Source organism: Sipha flava, unplaced genomic scaffold (assembly GCF_003268045.1).
Source record: "Sipha flava isolate LNK unplaced genomic scaffold, YSA_version1 208_pilon_pilon, whole genome shotgun sequence".
NCBI lineage: Eukaryota > Metazoa > Arthropoda > Insecta > Hemiptera > Aphididae > Sipha > Sipha flava.
This window is the reverse complement of record NW_020272815.1, coordinates 641,463-664,324: the sequence shown is the minus strand read 5'-3', so window position 1 is coordinate 664,324 and position 22,862 is coordinate 641,463. Positions and strand designations below refer to the sequence as shown.

The 22,862-nt window shown below is 25.7% G+C and overlaps 1 protein-coding gene and 1 long non-coding RNA gene across 2 annotated transcripts; one reads left to right on the top strand and one right to left on the bottom strand.

Moving 5' to 3' along the window:
- Window positions 1–41: 41 nt before the first annotated feature.
- Window positions 42–10,038, top strand: LOC112682664 (eIF-2-alpha kinase GCN2). Its single transcript, XM_025553339.1, is given in 24 exon segments — window positions 42–1,238; window positions 1,312–1,484; window positions 1,798–1,933; window positions 2,007–2,126; window positions 2,194–2,327; window positions 3,182–3,239; window positions 3,395–3,532; window positions 3,901–4,095; window positions 4,403–4,530; window positions 4,617–4,764; window positions 4,766–4,779; window positions 4,874–5,068; window positions 5,135–5,267; window positions 5,802–5,968; window positions 6,029–6,203; window positions 7,738–8,122; window positions 8,201–8,388; window positions 8,451–8,678; window positions 8,742–8,899; window positions 8,962–9,178; window positions 9,247–9,350; window positions 9,405–9,612; window positions 9,698–9,852; window positions 9,909–10,038. Coding segments are annotated over 24 exon segments (3,738 nt in total). The 5' UTR covers window positions 42–1,187.
- A 4,375-nt stretch (window positions 10,039–14,413) lies between these two features.
- LOC112682674 lies at window positions 14,414–21,502 on the bottom strand. The gene is made up of 3 exons (XR_003148541.1): window positions 21,463–21,502; window positions 18,175–18,246; window positions 14,414–15,551 (listed from the first exon to the last, which is right to left on the bottom strand). It is a non-coding gene; the product is annotated as an uncharacterized LOC112682674 (long non-coding RNA).
- Window positions 21,503–22,862: the final 1,360 nt, after the last annotated feature.

Here is a 22,862-nt window from a genome sequence, read left to right as displayed (position 1 = left end):
AATGATGTGTTTTTTTAATTTTTTTTTTTTTGTTTCTGTCATCACCTTTTAGGACAGTAAAAATGCTTGGATTTTCTCCAACAGTATTTTTTCTGGAAAGTGAATTAGTTGGTACTTTAGAAGTCAAAAGGGTCATTTCCTAGTAGTTTTCAAAAACGCAGTGAAAAACAAAAAAAAAAAAAAAATTAAGGAAAAACGGAATTATTGTAGTTATAAATAATTTGACATCTGTTGTCTATGTTATATTTACTTAATAGTAATCAACAGTCGTTCTTCAACAGAGATTGGATCTTGAAACTTTGTGTACTTTCTTTGACAAAGTGGTGTTATATGTTGAGCAATGTAGTCAATTGTGTCTGTAGTCATTCTAGTGTATGCACGAAACATTATTTTATCTGCTCGTAATTGTGGATACAGTTGATGGAATTTTCCAAATATAAATCTATATAAATCACATTTGGAGAAGATCTCTTAGATTTTTTCTTCATTTTAAGTAATTTATACTTCAGATAAACATTTTCTATAAAGAGTAAGCTTCGTTGATCTTGAATTAACGTCATAATAAATTACAGTTATTTTCACAAACATAAATCTGAATACTAATTAACTTGACACGTTGATAACACTATACGTCTTCTCAACACAATATTGTAGTTGCAACTACAAATTATATAAGTACAAATCGTATGCGTTCTCTCGCATATTTGAATGCGTCAATTTTGCCGTGCTTGCGGGAAATAGAATTCAGTGCGATGCGGTCAAATATCGCACCGTCAACTCGCATTGCGTGCACGCACCAGCTAGGACATAGCGTAATGCGTTTAAAAGATAAATCAGATTAAAATAGTTTTCAGTTCAGCGACCTGGACAATCTTTGAATACGCTAAATCTATTATATTATTAAATATATTATATCTATTATATCTTTAATCGTAGTTGTTTATCAATGTTTTCGACGTTATCGAAGGCCACAAGATAACAAGATATCGTATCAACCGGCAGGTACAGATAAACTGTGATAACTCTAGTGTGTGATTGTTTATGTTTTTTGCTGTTGCTTCCTAACTTTCGTGGAGCGTACTTTTCGAACGATTTACTGAGATTTATGTATTTTTCCATCTGCCGCAAATACGTCTCCTACTACCACAGTCTTCGATGATCTTCTCGAATGTCACTCAGACGTTTCAATGGCAGAAACTCTGCAAGAACGGCAGTTTAACGAATTAGAAGCGTTGAAAGTGAGTACCTAGCTATTTGTTAACACTCGAACGCTTGAACGTACACATCAACTTTCCATTTTACTTGTTCCAGGCGATATTCAATGATCAGCTGAAGGATAATAATGAGGATAAATGCTATGGTACGGATAATTGGAAACCATTGGATGTGACTATCACAGTTTTGCCTGAAGGATTTACAAACTTGCAACAAAATAATATTTTAATTGACCTACATGTCCAGGCGTCAAAAGACTACCCCAACGAGTAAGACAATAATATGTATTTTTTGTGCGAGTTCATTTAATTTTGGTATTATCTAATATTTAAATTAAATATAAAATGTTGAAAATTTAATAGAAATTATACCCATGTATTGACTGGCTCTTACTGTTAAACTTAAGTTGTGGTTCTGTTATTCTAATCATTATTTGTGTATATTTATACATAACCCAAACTGCTTGTTTGCTTGACGATTATTTTACTATTAAATATAAAAACTCTATTAAATTCTTACTTTATAACAAGTCAAGCTTATGAATAATTATTTATTAATATCAAATACTGATTAATATTTTAGGATACCTTTAGTTATGCTTAAAAATGCCAATGGTATACCAGCAAATTATTTAATGCATTTAGAAAAACAATTAAATGAACTAGCTTCTAAAATAGTTGGTGAAGTTATGATATTTGAGTTTGTTCAAGTTGTTCAGGTAACTAAAGTGAAATAGTTTATTAATAAAAATATATAGAAATAATTTAAAGTTATTTGATTTTGCCTTTTAGAATTTTCTTTCTCTTTGTAATAAACCTCAGTATGCATCGTTTTATGAAGAAATGATGTCAAGAAAACAACGAAAACAATTAGAAGAAATGGAAATCAAAAAGCAAGAAGTTGAATTAACTGTAATTTGTATTTTTTGTTGTTGCATATTTAGTTATATATTTAACTTTTTAAAAATATTTTTTTTAGAAACAATTAATACATAATGAAATGTCTAAAAAACGAGAAGCTCTCAAAGAAGAACTGCGAATGCGTAAAAATAAAACACGAAAAAATACCATTGAAAATTTTATTGAAGAAGATGAAGAAGAGTTTGATTTAAAGTAAGTTTGGTTAATATAAATGTTGATATAATTGTTTATATATGATATATATGATGCAATAATAAATGATTATACTGATATGAAAATATTAAATAGTGTAAATATATAAACAAATAACAAATTATGAGACCAGTGGCAAAGCTACCTATGAGACAAAGATGAACAACATTATCAGCACATTTGTTTTTTAAATTTTTTTTTTATTTACATAAATATAATGTGATGTATTAAATATATAAATAATAATGTCCAATGTATAATATAGGTATATAAACATTTGTATTTTCCTAGTTAGTAGTTGGGATTATTAAATAAATATACTAAGAATTACTAATTTAAAATAAAAATTAATGTTAATATAGGTACCTATATAATTATTTCATTAAAAAAAATGATTATTAAATATATACGATTTCTAATTTCAAAATAAAAAAATTAATGTTTGTCTACCCTAATTCTGAACCCTAGCTTTGTTACTGAATAGATTATATTTTACATATTTTCCAATTTAATAATCGTAAATAGCTCATAAATAAATAAATTTTAAAATAATTCAATAATGAAAAATGTACTATTATATCAATAATGAGCAGAGATAATGACTTCAATAAGTTAAATCTTACCAGGTAATTTATCTAATTTTTTTTTTGTTTTACCATTTTCATTATCATTATTATTACTATCATCTATTTTACTTAATATATAATATATATAGTTATTTATTATAATTGCATTGTTGATAAAAAGTAAAAAATATATAGAATTATATTAATTATAAATGTCAATTTAATAAAGTACCAATTTTGATCTTTGTTAAAATTGATTTTATTAATTTTGTTAATATTTATTTTTAGAAAACTTGAGAGGTCACTAAGTATCAATTCACCACAGAAATTAAATATTCAACCAAAAGTAATGTTATATTTTGTTTATGTATTTGTAATGTTTATATTTTCATTATTCCTTGGTTTTTATTTATTTGTGTAATTCATTAATTATTTATTTAATTGTACAGTTTATTTGCACCAAAACATTATCAAATGTTATTTTTTTTTTTTTTTTTTTAGGATCAAATAGATGAAAGCAATTGGACTGATGATCAAAATGTGTTTGAATATAGTTTTTCATCAGCTAGATCTAGACTAGATAAAGAATTTGTTATTTTAGATTGGCTTGGTAAAGGTGCTTTTGGAGATGTCCTTAAGGTTAAACAAATTTTTTTATATCAACAATTCTCAGTTAAATTATTTGAATTAGGAATGAAAACTTAAACCCTTTGATCTTAAAAAAAAATATTTTATTAATAATTGATAAATTTAACTTACACAAAAGCAACATAAAAGTAATTAAAAAACATATTATATAATAATAAAGAGTTAAAACATTATTTCAAATAATATGCTGTGCATAAAATATAAAAGAATATTCACAGTTTTACTACTATTATAACATTTTTTTTATTAACATCTATGTCCATATCTTAAAAAAAATGATTTGACATTTATAACTTGATTCACTTTTGGTTAAAATTAATTTCTGTTGTAAACTTAATTATTAAATTATTTGAATATAGGTAAAAAATAAACTAGATGACTGTCTTTATGCAATTAAGTGTATTGAATTAAACAAGAAAAATAAAAACCTTAATAAAAAAATCACCAGAGAAGTGAAATTGCTCTCCCGTTTAAATCATGAAAATGTTGTAAGATACTTTAATTCATGGATCGAAGCCGCTAAAATCAGCCATGAAGGGACACCTCAAAAAAATTGTTAGTAAATTATTTGTTACACTAACATTATTTATATTATATTATAATAGTTAAGGCCATAGTAAAATCTAATAAATATTTTAATTTTTGATCGGGAGAAGTTTTTACTGATCCAATTATCAAGTTTTATTTTATTATTTTTTTCATTAATTTATTATGCCTGAATTGAAATTATAATAATTTACATAATTGTATTTATTAGTTATGCTTATATGCTCATAAAATATATAACAAACTAACAATTTTAGAATATTCAAAACACTTATTAATTACTTATCATTTATCATTATTTTATCTATTCTTTAGAAAAAAAATAAAACATCTGATGTATGGCCTTTAAAAAACATCAGTTGTGGTTGGACATTATCAAATCTAGCTGAAGAAATTAACAGTGATAGTAGTTCTGAAGAAGATGATGATTGGATAACGTTTATGTATGGAAAAAATGAGCATTCAATCATTTAAAACTATTTAATGTTTATTAATATTATATATTTATTATTATTTAATTATTATGTAGCCATCAATCTGATTCAGGGCAAAAAACTTCAGATTCCTCTGTTAAAAATACTACTTGTGATAACTTAAGTCAAGAATCAATAGATGAAAATGATGATGTATGTGATAAAGTTGATCAGTTTATGTATATTCAAATGGAATTCTGTGAAAAAAAGCACACTTCGGTATTTTCTTTAAATATTTTAATTACATTATAATATTATTTAAATGTTATCAAACTTGAATTTCATTGTTTTAACATTGTATTACTCTATATAGCAATGCAGTTGACAATGGTCTGTACAAAGAACCAAAACGAGTATGGCGATTACTAAGAGAAATTGTTGAAGGCCTTTCATATATTCATCAACAAGGAATAATTCATAGAGATTTAAAGCCTGTTAATATTTTCATTGATTCTGAGGATCATGTTAAAATAGGAGATTTTGGTCTAGCTACCACTATTATTCAAAGGTTAAAAATTTAAAGAAATTATATATTTTAATAATTTTTATTATTAGTGTTATAATAATTTTTCAGACATATCCCTGATATGGATTCAGTGAATACTCAAGATATTTTTGTTGACACTTCTCAAACTGGTAATATTGGAACAGCGTTATATGTTGCACCTGAACTTAATATTTTTGGACCAAAAGCATTGTATAATGAAGTTTGTATAATAATGTATTTAAATCTATAATTATAAATTCAAATGTGTAATATTTCAATTTCTTAATTTTATAAATATGTTAGTTATTATTATTATTATTTTAAATCATGATTTTAGTATAAGCATATTTTATTTATTATATTATTTTATCTCTTTTAGATGTTTCCAATGTATTCTGTACAATTCTATATAATGGGCCACATATTTATTTGTTATAACTTATAATTAATTAATAAAAAATCTCAGAGGCAATCATGAATGTTTAGATTGGGGATTATGGATATCTTAATTAATTACATTCAAAATTATAATATTTCATTATAAATATATTGTATAAAATACATATTCATTATATTTTATTTTAACTCTTAAATTGTTATTATAAATTAATATCTATATTTTTTATAATTCTTATTGTATATTTTACAAAATTTATTTTTCTGTACTTAGCTTGAATAATACTTTAGGTATATTGACAATTAAGCTTTATTGAAAATATTATGTTTAATACATTCCTTTATTTTATTTATTCAGAAAGTTGATATTTATAGTTTGGGTATAATTTTTTTTGAAATGTGTCACAAACCGTTTTCAACAGACATGGAAAGAATAAAAGTATTATCAGATTTGAGAATGTATGAATGCATTTTACCAACAGAATATCTGAAATCTGCTGATCCTGCTCAAAAACATATTATTAAGTAAAATAGTGTATGATTTTAAGCAGTTTTATATTTATTAATATTAATTTTTAAATTCAGATGGTTTTTAAACCACGATCCATGTAAACGTCCAAATTCAACAGATATATTACAAAGCCAATACATACCACCACCTCAATTGAAAGATACAGAGTTACATGAAATGGTTAGAAATACTCTTTCAAATTCCAAAAGCAAAAATTACAAGCATCTTATTGCTTCATGTTTTAATCAAGTAAGTATAAAATATATGTGTAGAATTTAGTCTTGTTTTTTTAATATGTGTATAATAAGAATTATAATGTTATATTTATATTAGGTATAAACAGTGGCGTATCCAAGATTTTTCAATGAGTGGGGGGGGGGGTTAGGGTATAGGTCTATACTATAGGTAACATATTATATTAACTATAGTTTTCTTGTTTTGTTCACTAATTTATTTTAGACATAATCAGAGTGGGCATAGATCACATTGTATATTTATCTTTGCCAAACCATTCAGTCTACTTCCACTCATGGTGTTTCGCAAATATGTTTTTTTTATTTTTAATGTTGAAAAAAATTGTTCATAGCTAGCAGTTGTAATTGGGAGAGTTGATAAAATCTTTAGAAGTTTGAAAGTAGAAGGGAATATTTATATATTACCTTTTTGAAGAGCTTCTCTAGCATCGTAAAAATAAAGAAATAGCCTGACAAATATAATAGCTTCAGTAGTTTTTGGTAAATCTTGAGTTTCTACAAATTTTTGTTGCCACATTTTAATTTCACTTACAGCTGTTAACATACTGCAATCTAAATCATCTTGATAGATTTCAACTAGCTGCTTCATTTTTTCTTCAACAAGTATATATTTGGATGGTTGTAAAATTAAGTTAATAATGTCAATTATAAATATGTGAGATAACATTTGATAATGTAATTGATTAAAAAATGATCTACAAATGGATTGAATTAAGATATTCTGTAATAATCTCTTAGAAAAATAATCAATATATGTATATATTTTACCGGAAAAGATTATTTAGTAATTGTCATATATAATGTCAAAGATAATTTTAAATTTACTTTTATCATTTAATTTCATTTTTTAATTGTATTTGCCACGTCATCAGTGGTTTGAATATCTTCAACCAGATCTATATGCTTTGTCTGAAGAAACTTATTTAATGGTAAACTAATATTCAACTCATTTCTCAGTAATAAAATATTAGTATAAATTTTAGTTGTCTTTTAGTATATAGCAGTATGTTTGTTCCTAATGTTAAAGCATTTTTATCAGACCAAGTACAAATTTTTGTCAAACTATCAATTATTGTATCTAATAATTTAAGAAAAATAATTATTGAATTATTTTGGTCTACCCATTTTATTGGATATACCTAACAGTTTTAAATTGTTATAGGTTGATGAGAAACATACAAGTGCTATTGCTTCAGATAAGATATTTAAAAAATTTAAAAACAAAATATATCATACCTTTGCAACTAGTCATGGTGCACAACAAATGGTAGTAGTGACCATATAGAGAAAATCTTCTCTATAACCTTTTTAACTTTACAAAAGTTTTACTAAAGCTGAAAAAAAAATAATCGGGGGATTGCAATATCCAAACCCTTCTCCTTAACTGCGCCATTGGGTATATAGTATATAATATATACCCATAATTATATTTTTTTTGTCTAAATATTAGATGGTTTAAGACAAAAATAATTTAACACTAAAATATTATTTGATATTAAGATTATAATATTCAAATTGTTATTTTCCAGAAAGTTTCCACTGTTGAAGACATAACATTTACTATGACAACGGGGAAAAATGTGCTTTATCATGGTCGATTAGATAAGATAATAGAAATAGTAAAAGAAGTATTCCAGCTTCACGGAGGAGTTTGGTTGTGCACTCCTTTATTAATGCCAGCATTAAATTCTGTGATAAATGAAAATACAGTTACAATGATGGCTCGTTGGGGTGGACTAACATGTATACCTCATAATCTTAGAATTTCATTTGCTAGGTTCTTGGCTCATAATCCCACAATTTCCAATTTAAAACGGTATTCGATCGATAGAGTTTACAGACAAAGAAGAGTCTATGGAGTTCATCCCCGTGAACTTTATGAGGCAGCATTTGATATTGTTAGTTCTTCTAAAGGTTAGAAATTAAATGGAGGTCACAATTTACGAGGTATTATTATTATATGTAGATATATATAAAAATATTTTTTTTTAGGAAATCTGATAGCAGAAGCAGAATTATTGTCAATAGCGTCAGAAATTTTTCAAAAACTTAAAAATTTCAATCATAACAACTGTATAATTCGTTTAAACCATATGTCACTAGTTCAAGGAATATTAATGTATTCTGGAATAGAAAAGGCGCGTCATTTAGAAATATGCAGATATTTTGCAAGATTTAAAGTAAATGGATTTACATATATTAACTGTACAATAAATTTATGATATTGATTTACGATTTGCAGCAAAAGGATTTGACGCAGGAACAAATTGAAGAATTGGAACTTTTAGGGTTTGCGAATCATCAAATAAATATAGCCATGAACTTTTTTTCAATGGAACATTCATTTACTGATATGGTTGAAGTATGTCGTAAAATAACGGTGCGCAAATCAAAATGTGGTATTTTCTCTCGAGAAGGCTTACGTCATATAGAAACTGTCATCAAACACATAGAATCATTAAATGTGAAAGTAAATTAAAACAATTATTTGAAAATACAATGATATCAAATTCCAATTAAACCATATTTTTAGTTTACAGTCGTTATTGCACCGGGATTAATGAATATTTTGCAATTTTATTCTGGATTTTTATTTGAGATAGTTTATTATAACAAAAGCAAGAAGAATGTTGCAGAATATGATGTATTAGCAGCTGGTGGTTGCTATGATAAGCTAATTTCTTCATTTAGGTAACTTTTTATAATTTTTTTTTTCAATAAAATTGAATAAATATATTCCAGTATTATCTCAGAAGAAATTTAGATGTGAACAATGATATAAAGCAAACAGCACTTGGTATAAGTCTCTCACTGGATAAACTTGCTGCATTATTTCCTACTGAATCATCAGAAATAGATGTAATACTGTGTTCAGCATGTAGTAATAGTATAATGACCGAAGAAAAATTAAATATTGCCAGAGATTTATGGAAAATGGGAATTAAAACACTGGTTTTAGATGTAGAACAAGTATAGTTATTTTTATTTTCGATATTTATTTTGAAAAAAGAGCAACCTATTAAACTATACCATTTTAGACATTGGAACAAATTCAAGATTATTGTCAGGAATTATATGTTACTAATATTGTTATGTTAAAAGAGACCAAATCAGTGATATTAAGACGTTTAATGGAAGATAAGTTAGTAATATTTTATTTTAAATTGTTGAAATTGGTACTGAGATATGCATTTAGATTTCAGGATAAGGTAATGAGTGTAACTGAATTTTTGGAATTGATGCGTCGTAAAAATAGAGAAAATAGCCTGACAAATATAATACCTCAAATTAATAATTCTGTCAAAAATGATACACGATCTACTAGTGAAAATCAATATATAAATATAGTATTTATCATAGAAGAGAAATTGGTAACAACGGTCAAACGGCGTTATGAGAGTCAGGTATCTATTTTTGAATAATGCAGTTTATTTCAAAAATAGTTTTAATATTTATATATAGTTCAAAAATATTTTTTTATTTCTTTAGATTTCAAATGCTGTTTCGAAAACACTTCAAAAATTATCACCAAAAGTACGCGTTGAAATACTAGCACTTAATGTTGATGCTGAACTTGTCAAAGCATTAGGATCATTAATTGATTTTTCAACTATTGAAAGTGATATTTCTATTTTAATAAAAAGGTAAAATTAATAAAAAATTGTTAGATGACTAAATTAATTTATTTTTATATTTTTAGATTTTCTCATCATAAGAAAGATTTAAATAAAGTATATAATTATATCATTGATACAAAACATAAAAACACTGATACTGTTTTTGTATTTTATACATTAAGAGGAAACTTATTTAAATTAATGATTTGTTAATCATTTATAATTTTTTTATTTTAAATAAATTATTTACAATCAATGATTTTTATAGTAGTTCTGAATTTTAATTCTGAATATGACATAAATCAAAGTCATCCTTTTGGTCATTACATTATAAAAAAATATTAGGATAATAGCGAATATGCTAATTTGAAATAAAAATAAATTAAAAATATTATGGTTACAATAATATATGTATGTATATACTAGTTGAACCCGTGAACTTCGTGGCCCGTGAAAAATCCTACCTCTTAAATGTCACAAACTGTATATTAAATTCATTACCTGTGATTATGCTAGCAGTATATTTTTATATATATAGATAGATAACGGTTAAAATATACAACGTAATAATCTTACAACCATATTCAATTTAGTTTATCATTATGTAATTTTATTCGTGTTATCGAGAAAAGTCTCTGATAGTTCAAGTACCTATTCAATTGAATGTTATTTATTGAAGTGCATTGAATACACAATATTTATTGTTGTTCCTTCTGGTGCATACACAAATAAATCAAGTTTTCCTAGCATGCCACATACAGCTATCCATGTGAGAAGCATGGATTTTCCAAATTCAGTCCACACACTTGCACGTGTCTCCTGATATCAACGTTGGTAATGGTTCGGGTGGTATATTTGTATGTGCATATGTAACTCGTATTGCCATTTTCTTTCGTGCTTGAGCCGTAGAACTACCGATCGATCTTTTTTTGGGCGATATACATAGGCGGATATTTGGTTAAATTTTTTTTTTTTGGGGGGCAAGTTTTTATTTTTTTCATTGCACTGAAACTACTTTCGAAAGTAGCCAAACTATGTAATTGGTATTGTTAATGCTATTGTAAATAGTTTTTTATTATTTCTTATTTTATGATTTTCAAAAAAAAAAAAAAAATAAACAGATAATTATAAATAAATTATAAAAACAACGAATAAAATTTCCAACAAAGTTTCGATTTTGGGGGGGCTATTAAAATATTTGGGAGTCAAGCCCCTCCTCCCAAGCCCCCCCTGATATCCACCTATGGAGACATAACAGCATTTAAATGACGTTTTTATAACAAAAAAACTCAAAATATCAATAAAAAATTTTAATGCCGTAGACGCACGTGCGATGGAAACAAATCATAAAAAAATAATAACAAATTCATGGATAATAATTTCTTACGCAATAATTATTATTATTATTGAAACTAATAGAAATCATCTAAAAACAAACATTTCCATCATAAATCTCAAAATGTCTGTTTGAGCATCTCCCGCGGATGGGCATATCACTTTTTAACTTAGCTTATCTTTTACCCATAGGCTAGTATATCTCTGTACCAAATTTCGTCGCCATCAGTCCAGCCGTTTAGGAATGCATAAAGAACAAAAAAAACAGATAGAAATCCATTTTTATACATATAGATTTATTGAATTATATATTCTAGTGGTGTCGTAATTGAAACTTCAACAAGGTATAATAAAGTGAATGTGTGATTCTTCTATTTTTGATACCAATGTTAAAAAAATTAATTTTACGCTAGCAAAATCATTGTTAAAAACCCAATTAAAGTATACTGAATCAATAAGATGTTTCAATGAAAAACATACACAATTGTAGAGTGATAGTAAAATATAATTACATTTTAATGATAAATAAATAAATTAATAATAAATCATAACTTATATACATTCACTTTTAGTTTTTATATTGTGCAACAGAAAATTATAGGAATGTTTTACACTTAAATCTTTTATATAGGATTAATAAATATCTTAATTCCATATAACTATAATAATTACATTTGGTTATATTTTTTTTAGTTGGAAAAATTATTAACATTTACAAATAAAATAAAGAAAACACAACGTGTCTTGGATTAAACATATATTTTTATAAATATGCATGGCTTTAAAATCATGATAACAATAACATCGGATTATATTCATTATTATCAATACCGATAAATTAAATTAAAAATACATATATATAATAGCTTTATGAATAATTACATTTTAAACACAAACAAATAGGATAAAAATAAGTATCATTTGATATGATACATCTTACCATGTAAGTATATGATTCATATGTATTAAGCCAAATAAAAAATGAGAACAAAATTATATTGTAATGCTATGTAGAATATTATGACAGTACTAACATGTTTACTGTACAATCGTAATTACTTATTTTTAATTGATTGAATTGTGTGTAAAAGCTGTGTAGGATGTATTGGGTAGTTTAATTTCATACAAATAAAAATATTTTATAGTGATTACCAAACACAATGAATTATCTAATAAAAAAATAATTTTTGATTTCTAATTTAAATATGTATACACAAATACTATTTTCATTAATACATTATACAATAGAAATATTAAGATTTTATTATACTTAAACATAGGACTTAAATTGAGTAAGGGACGTAATGGGACTCAGACTCCGTACCTCTCACAACACTTACAAAATTTCACTCTCACTCTTTTAACTAAAATAACTGTCCACACTAAACATTATTAGCTAGTTATAAATTTAAAATACAATTTTTAAAAATAAATTATTTTATTTTAAAGTTATCGATTATTACGTCCACTGGTGGTTAGACCGTATCTGATAGTTACAGTAAATATAATTCTACAAATAATAGTCAATTTATATTTAAAATTAATTATACATTATATACATGTATATTTATAACTAATTAGTAATTGTAAGGAATAATTAAAATGGTATAGGGATCAGAGTCCCCCTCGCCTGCAATTGTATCACTGATTTTAAACCCTGATTTTACCTAGGTATATAAAGTAAGTTTACATAATTAACTAACTGTTACATTTTTTTTTTTTTTGTTGCTATTTTCAAAAAAATATTTAACAGCAAAACAGTTATATTAGAGTTACAAATTTATATACCCAGAAATACAGTAAAAAAAAAAAAAAATGTACAGTGTCTAGATTAAGAAGTCAGAAGACTTAACATAAATTATGATTAAATATATGGTAATACTGAGGCAATCATGTAGCGAGGCAGGGGGAAGAATTAAGAGATAGCTTGAATGAAGAGTAAAGAAAACTACTACATTTAATACCATTAAATACAATCAGTCCGTATAATAATTAACTATCTGTATATACATAGTTCAATAAGTTTTGAGACTGAGCTTATAAATTTAATAATACTATATTATGTATATATATACGTTATGTTATGAAATTCTGAGCATTTGTTAGTACTGGGTGCCTTCCTGCAGATTCGGATCTAGAAATTAAAAAGGGGGAGGGCTAGTAAAGGGAGTTCAGCCATAATTTGTTGCGCATGTCGATCTGTACGAAGTCTTTCTTACGTCTAATTTTTTAAATATTTCAAATACCTACGTCCGATATGGTTCTACCTAATGTTTTATGAGAGGGGGTTCAGGCTTTAGTTTTTTAGAATTTAAAATGTAATACAATTTCATTCATATGCTTATTTAAAAATGGACGATCACCTATCTTTTTTTAAAAACTTCTTAAATTTGAATTCACTATAATCATAACAGAAAGTTTATGTAAAAGCTTTGTTGAATCTTAAAAAAATTTACTTATAAACTTTCAGTCATAAATTAATAATAATAACATTCCGTGAAAGTTGTTGAATTAGATTTTTAAATACTTACGAAATATTAGAAGGTTAGGTTATTCCAAAATAAAAAGTTGTTCATGCACATAGATGTTAGTACATTTATTTTTTTTTTTTTACTAGAACTACGTGTTTTTTTTTGACATATTTAAGAAAAATAAACGGATCACTATTAGAAAAAATGAGGTGCGATATTAAAACAAGTACGAACATTTCGGACTACCTATTCCTAGGTATTAGTTCATACATTTTTGTCAATATTTAAATGTTAACCTAGTAACGTTGAGTATATTCAACTCGAGTTACTTATAAATTCACAATCGAAACCAAATTATTTCCGACTCGAGTTACTTATAAATTACTGATCAAAACAAAATCAAAACATTTTAATTAACGTCCGATATAGTTTTACCTAATTTCTTATGGGAGGGGCTTCAGTTTATTAGAACTTCAAACGTAGTACAATTTCATTCATATGCTGATTTAACAAAATATTTAAAAATGGACGACCACCTATCTTTTTTAAAAAACGCCTCACATGTGAATTCACTATAACCGTAACAGAAAGTTTACGTAAAAGCTTTGTTGAACTTTAAAGAATTTACCTATAAACTTTCAATCATAAATTAATAATAATAACATTCCGTGAAAATTGTTGTATTAGATTTCCAAGCACATGCGAAATATTAGAAGGTAAGGTTATTCCAAAATAAAAAGTTGTTCATGCTCATAGATGTTAGTACATTTTTTTTTTTTTTGAACTTCTTTCTTTTTTTTTTTTTTTGACATAATTACGAACAATAAACGATTCGCTGTAGAAAAAATGAGGTGCGATATTAAAACAAGTACGAACATTTCGGACTGCCTATTCCTAGGTATTAGTTCATATATTTTTGTCAATTTTTAAATGTTAACCTGGTAACGTTGAGTATATTTAATTCGAGTTACTTATAAATTCACAATCGAAACCAAATTATTTTCGACTCGAGTTACTTATAAATTACTGATCAAAACAAAATCAAAAAGGAATTTTAATTAAATTTTACCATAAAGTATATATATACAAAATACATACATAATATATAAATTTCCATAATAATTTGCTTATTAATTCGTGCAATACTCGAGTAACCTACTTGTTAGCTCATGGCGGAAAAAAAAAAATCGTTTTAAGATTTAAAATTGCATGTTGTATTCTGCGACCGAAAACTTGGTCAGCTACGTTTTTTTGAAAAGCTCGTGAAAGTAATTTGATCACAATTACACGCATAGCATTGAATTAACACAGTAAGGTAATTTCGGTGTAACATCATGTTATCAAAAACAAAATAACATCATTGTACGATCGAACTCGACTTACTTATAAATTCATAATTGAATGGAGGGATAGCATTTGCGTACAACGTACTAATCATCCAATCGGTATTCGGCAACCGTCTGAACTCTATTTACTTATAAACTTAGAGACAAAGAGCAGCATTCAATGTATATGTGTGTAGGCAGGGCCGTGGAGAAAAATCAAGGGTCTCAGGGACAAATTAATCCAGGCCCTTCCTACACGAGGTATTAAACTTGCCACAGACATCCAGTGTCTTCTTTTAAAATTTGTATAACGAATTTTTACCTAACCGAGACGTAGTGAGCTTGATCAGGCCCCGGGCCTTTATTGAAGCCCAAGCTCCTGGGAGACATTTCCAGCAGCCCCTCTCTCATTGGGCCTGTGTGTAGGTTGTAAAACTGCAAGCAATTGCACTCCATTTTATCATATCGTATACTATAAGTCGAATGCTGGTTAAATTTTCATAAAATGTTTATAATAGGTATGTTGAAATGTCTTAGCTCGGAAGAATGTGTGGACTTCCAATGTGAACAGTGTCGCAAAACAGCAATTTCGAGTCTAAAAGAATTATAATAACTTATTATTAATAAGTATAATATACGATGTATAATGGCTTGGTGTGCAAATTCATTAACAGAAATTTTTATCGTTTTTTATTATTACTACCAATTAATGAAAACATAAATTATTTTAATTTTATAAAGACAGTATAAATGTTAAATTTATATTTGTAGCTTGGTTAAATCATATTTTAGTGTTTTATCAATGGATAAAGTTGTTTAAAATAAAAAGATAAAATTTACTCCCCAAAGGTTTAACGAGTTTTATCATAAAACAATTATTAATAAATAAAAAGATTTAAAATCATAGATTTTAATATTTTGCTTGAACATTAAATAAATTATGCATATTTTAATTTATATTATTTAATAGCTTATACATAAGTTCTTAAATAATACAATTATGTTTATTATTATTATAAAATTACATTTAACATTTTTAACAAAAAAAAAAAAAAAAAAAAAAAATGAAAGCTAGCATTATGGTTACATTATTATTGAATATTGATGAGAAAATGTTTTAGAATCGATCGAACCTATCGTACAAGGACTCACATTAGGATTAGTCGTACGACGAACTTGTCGTATGACAGATTTTATGCACGTTCAAACTTAATTTGGTCGTACTACGCGCCTTGCAACAATACCACACACGTTATGATAATAGTTTGCAAAATCGTATTAAATAAAATAGCACAATCTGTCATACGATTGATGTATGGTGTGCTTAATGATTGGAATAATAATTTAATGACATTAGACCAATTAGATACATAAAACATTTCACTTCCCAAACAATTAAAAAATGTTATAAACATGTTTGAATTATACATTTATTTGCCAAATGAATTATTTATATCAATGAAATATATTTGAATTTTATTTTAATATTATACTTATATTATTTATTAATAATCTTATAGTATACTCTAGACTTAATCTAGATATAATACAAATAATTTTTCTTACATATAATGATGGCCAATTTGTATATAAAAATAATGAAACAAATTATTGTGTTGCTATAAATATTATATAAGTATGCATCAAATTAAATTGGTACAACCCAATAACTGACTTATTAAATAAAAATTTAATCTACAATATTCTTCCATTCCGTCAGAAATTGAGTAGGTACTACCAAATATTTTTCACCAAACCCAATTATTTTTTTAAATCTAAAAAATGTCAGTATGCTTCTTGTAAAAAAATTAAAAACTAAAATAGTGCAGAAAAGTTATTATTAAGCGATAATCATGATAAACATTAAGAAGATATGCTACAATAATTTATTACAAAAAAAAATTATAACACTGTAACAAAAATTTAATCTAAGTGGGTATTATATTTGACATTACAGATATTTTCACTTAAAATTTCGTTTATATTTAATAGTAAAAATTAGACATTTTTTAACTTCAAAATGTATGAAACATTCATTATAAATCAATGGCAAATGTGGCAGCTCAGGAATTGGATTGAATCTTTTCGAATAGTTTCAAAATCTGAAGAAAGAAGTAATTGAGGTAATATTTTATTCTGACACTTTTGGTGGTTATGACCGTAATCAAAATATTATGACATTGATGATAATTATAGTTCAAACCATTCACATTACAAAATCGAACATGAATTTATGGAAGTAGATTTAACGCAATGTTTCACAGGGAAAACAAAAAAGCATGTTTCAGTATTCCCTGTACCAGATGTTATGTACTAGGGTCACTGCCTTTAAGACAACAAATTAAATTAACATGCATATAAATATATTAACTTAAAATTTTAAGTTATTTTCTTAAATTTAACTTATTTATTAGCTGGTATTACAGCATCAGTCTAATAAAATAAAAAAGTCAATAATATGACATTGAATCATCTGTAAGGTCAAGAATATAAAATTGAATTAAAAAAATGTTCAAATGTTATTTTTCGAAGTTTTACTATTTGCCGTTTCTAAATTTTTGAACCAAGCCAAATTACTTATTATTATAATGAATAACTTATTTTAATTAATAATTGTTTTTTTCATATAAAAGTGCAATTTAAGAGGTAAAAGTAAGTTTTACAAAAATAAATAAATAAATGAGACATAGAACATTACTTTCCACCCCAACATTAGGCAGTAATTTTAAAATGTATTTCCAAAACCTTTATAAATTTATCAGTTGTTTATTAAAAATAAATGAACATAACATAACACAAATGATTTTCAATTACCTTTAATTACCTCGCAGTTAAATGAACGATCAAAACGCAAAAAAAGGTACAAATTTCGCAACTGTACATTTAGTTGATAATTGCTTATCCTTTAAATAATATTTTTCCGAAGTTAAACTTATACAGTAAATGATACATAACTTAAAATTCTTACAGTTAGTTTTAAACTCTCTATCCATTTTTACTTATAAAACTGTTATATATTTCAGAGGCGAATCAAGCTCAAGAAAACGGATGAGGGATATGCAATCAAATATTAGTTTCAAAGAGAAATTTTTATAAAAATCACTTTTTGAAATTTATTTAGAAAAAAATATAGAAAGCAATATCGTACTATTGATCATTTTACTTAAGAACTAAGAACTTGTATAACGCGTTGATGTCAAGTTAAATAAATATTTTACCTCAAGCCAGCAGAATTGTATTGTTTTTATTTCTTGTGTTGTCGGTTAAAATCGATTTCCGCCAAACGTTTCCTACAGGAAAAACATTAGATAAATAATAATATTATTAGACAGGAGATGTTTACATATTTGCACAAAGTAATATTCATCTATTTAAATTACCGGAAATGTTTATTGTTTATATAACTAGAATTGTACTTACATCCCTAGAATTATAATTTTTTTTCAATACTCTGCATGGATGTTAATCAATAAGCCCAGGCCCGAATTTAAAAATTTCGCACCACCGGGAATATATAATTTATATAATATAATGTTTATTATATTTATATTTATTATAATATTATATTTATTCCGCCTCCCAAAAAAATAAATAATAATAGTAGGTATAACACTTATTATTTTGTCCATATTCGAGATTCTTTAATATTAAAATATAACTTATAAATGAAAATGGTTTAATACTTTTTTTAATTAACAAATTTTAATATAATAAAAATACAATTTTTTTAATTTACAAATTATAACATAATAAAACATACTATTTTCTTTTTTTTATTGTTGTATTTTTTTTTTATTAGGTACACCATTTTTGCGACACGATTGAGCATAAAAAACTCTGCAACGTCGCCATTTTCAATTTTGAACTGTATTATAGGTACAAAAATATTTATTTAAATAATTATAATAATTCAATATATAACATGGCAAAAAAAATATAATATTTTCATAGTCAATAACTGTTGTCCATTTATGATATTCTGATAGAAGGTTCGCCAAAAATCTACAAACAAATTATTATATTTTGTAAAAAAGTACTATATTATATAATTATTTCTTACTTTTCTCCACCATGATTGTCCTAAATGAAATCTACATCCAATTATTTTAATATATCCAAACACGTCTGTTATTGCCCGATGAGCTCCAATTTCAAAATCAACATGAAATGTATTTATTTGCAAATAACGAACGAACACTGATATTATTTCTATAATAATGCTGGAATTGTATTTTAATTATCTTATATTTTCCCCCCATGCTAAATGTTTAAAAAGTCGTTTTGCTCCGGAACTAATTTATTAATCGATAACATTGTCGATAAAGCTGAGGGGCTCGCTCACGGCTCGCGTCATATATCATAATAAGTAGTGTAATAATAAGTGAAAATAATAAATTACAAAATGTTGGCAACGTGAATGTGACAACATCGCATAAAATATTCTATGCTCAATCGTGCTTTCCCGTCATTTTTAAAATTAATTTTGCTAAAATATTTTGCCACCCCCGGGCATGTGCCTACCCGTGCCCCCTAAATATGGGCCCGCATAAACCAAAATACAACAGACTCTTGGTAATCCGGCTGTTCGACAATCTGGTACGTCCAGTAATCTAGCAGTATTTTATCTTAAAATAAAAAACAAAAACAATTTGATAATTTTTTTTTTAGACTACTACCATCAGAAAATTAATTCACAGTATGCTATAAATTATTACGTATGTACCTATGTATTATTTATAAATTAAGGTTTTTCAATAAATGAAATTGCGATTTTATGTGAAACTCCATTAATCCAGCGTTTTTGTTAATCTGACAGTCCCCTTTACTTATATCTGTTAGATTATCGATAGTCTACTGTATTTGAAACATTGTCGATCATACAAGATTAATATGATTTTCGTAATATGTATACAGATTTAAATTTACTCTTAAGCGGTTTTTTTTTTTTTTAGACATCTATAATTTTATAAAAAATATTTAGTTTATTTTAGGTAATTATTTTATGCTATAACTGCCAGACAGAAATACCTTGAATATGTTAATTCACATAAAAATCGATTTTCTTGACGAATAGTATTGGTGTCATGGAGAAATTTTTTTTTCAAAAACGTGGTGACGATTCGCGATGACTATCATATGGCGACAACAATTTTACAAAAACGACCGATAGAAAAATTCCATTATCACACCATAATAAAATAATTCATAACCGGTTCCGTTTGGGACTAACGTACCGCCCCGGTGTATTTATACTGTTATCGTATTGAACTTAGGAATCCATGGTCGTAATACGCACGCGCGACTGTATGTAATTACTCCTCATAATTAGGGCTCTCACTATCTGCAGGTATCTCATAAGTATATTATACCTGTATTATAAGAAGTGGCAGAGGTTTAATCGTACACGTGTGTCGTTAACAAATTGTATCCGTTAAGATTGATTTAAAACACGTATATAACACACGATAATTTGGTATGTACTAACTACCCTTGAATATGATATAATTTATGTGTCCCCGACGGATAAGATATAATTATATTGTAGGTACTCTATAAAACGTGTAGTTAGTTAGTTTATCTGGTGATGTCTCGTTTATTTTTTTTAATTTCTTGTTTGGAAATGTATTAAAACCGAAGGTGATCCGAAATTATAATTTGCTCTATACGTATGACCTATCTGCATCATAATATACTGTAGCTATAGATTCGATCCTATGAGATTTTCAGTGCTCGAGCTGGACAATTCAAACATTTAAAATTTTTTCCCTTACACTATTTCTGAATGAAAACTATACTCTGGTATATATAATTTAATTCCTAAAACCATATTTAGCTCAAATTATTTATTTATTAAAATTCAAATATTCATAAAAGTTACTGCTTTCATTACATTAATTCAGTGACATTTTTCACTATTAATTTACTAACCATGTGTATAGCGACCTTAGCTTATTACAGATATAAAAGAGAGTTAAAAAAGAGAAAAAAGAATAAAAGGAATTATAGGTAAAAAAGTTAAAAAAGGTAAAAAAAGTTAAAAAAAAATGTTCAGCCATTATCTTTAAAATTAAATGAAATACATTTTAATTTGAATATATTTTTTAATTGTTATCGAAAAAAAAGGCATTTGTTTTCAAATCCGAAGTTTTAAGGAAGTCTTACTAAAATTTTAAGGTTAAATAAAACTATAAATTTGTATGCAATGATTCATTGTCGTGATATTTTTTTACCTTATAAAAATACTAATTATTTTGCAACACTGATAAAGTTGTTTTCGTATATAATATTTATACATCATGTATAATCGTGTACTTTTAAGCTTTTACTACTATTTTAATGGCACTTTCTTAGTTCACAATTTCGATTTACATTTATATCATTAAATTTAATATTATATTTATATTCTGTAAAATAACTTTAACTATATAACACATAAATAAATATTGTATTATAAAACTAAACTAATATTTTTTATTAATTTAAAAAAAAAATACATTTTTACTTACTCTTAATAACAAAAATGTACGTATATTTATAGAATCACCAATTTAGTTTCATTGTTTAAATATTGAATAACAAAAATGTACTATAATATTATAATATATCAAGTTATTTCATTTGAACAAAAAAATTATACTTCATATGTGATGATGCTCTGAGTACACGATTGAATGAACTACCAATATTACAACTCGTAATTCAGATATCAGATTGTAATTCAGATATCATTCGATTTTAAGTTTCAACCATTTTGTTTCATATTTACAAGATTTCGGAAATAACGTTTAAAATTAAGTACGGCGGAATTTCAAACACTACAATATCCATTATCGGTGCTGATAGAGATTACCAAAATTGATTTTTTAGGTGTATATTATGTCTACATAATGCGTTTAACTTTTCATATGCAGGTCATTTTTGGTAAGTCCAAAAGCGGACCTTCCTTCCCGTGACAAATTCCTCATTCATGCTAATTGATAGGTATTTTGTATTTGAATGGTAGGACACGTGAAATGACAGCGAAGTTTTCATATTAGTCTGCTCACTTTAACTTCGAACATTTAAAAAGAATAAATTATTGTGTCGCAATTTTGATTATTGTAACTTGGGATTTTCAAAAAATGAATAAAGAATATGAAATATAAAAAATAATAAGACCATTTTTAAAGTAAGCAAGATTTTCATCGCAATGAGTAATAGTAAAATACAATTTTTCCCAAAGTTTTTTACATTGTTACCTCTACAATTAATGATAGCTTATGATGTAAAAGTGTTTTTATCAAAGTCACTTTAAGTGACTAAATAAATGAGGGTTTAATATTAAAAAAAATCACATTATATAATATATTATATTTACAAACTAATAATTTTATTTTATTTCAATAAAAATGTATCCATTACCTACTCATTCTTACTTCTTAGGTAAATTTTGCTATATTTATGGAAATTAAGCAATCAATGATTTAATAATTTATATTTTCTTTTAAATAATCAAATTAATAAAGATAACCAATAATAGTAGACTATTATTATAATCAATAATAATAAGGATAGTTGGACATAAAGGTATATAATACAGTAAATAATTATGATTTAAAAACTTATTGTTTATGATATTTTATAATCATATTTTATAATTACCATTATAATATTTTATAATATTAGACTTTTTTATATTTGTGGTTAGATGCAGTTTTGACGGGTACTAATCAAAATTGAGAAAATAAAAATTACGTGATGTTAAAATACTAAAAAACAGCGAAAATTAGGAAATGTACTTTTGGTTTTCTGATCGAATAATGGATAAACCGATAAGCAGTTAAGTCGTTATTGAGACATATACTGTCTAATTCCGTGTAGTTCTAGTCGTGCAACATGTATCAGACAAAATGAAACTAAAATTATT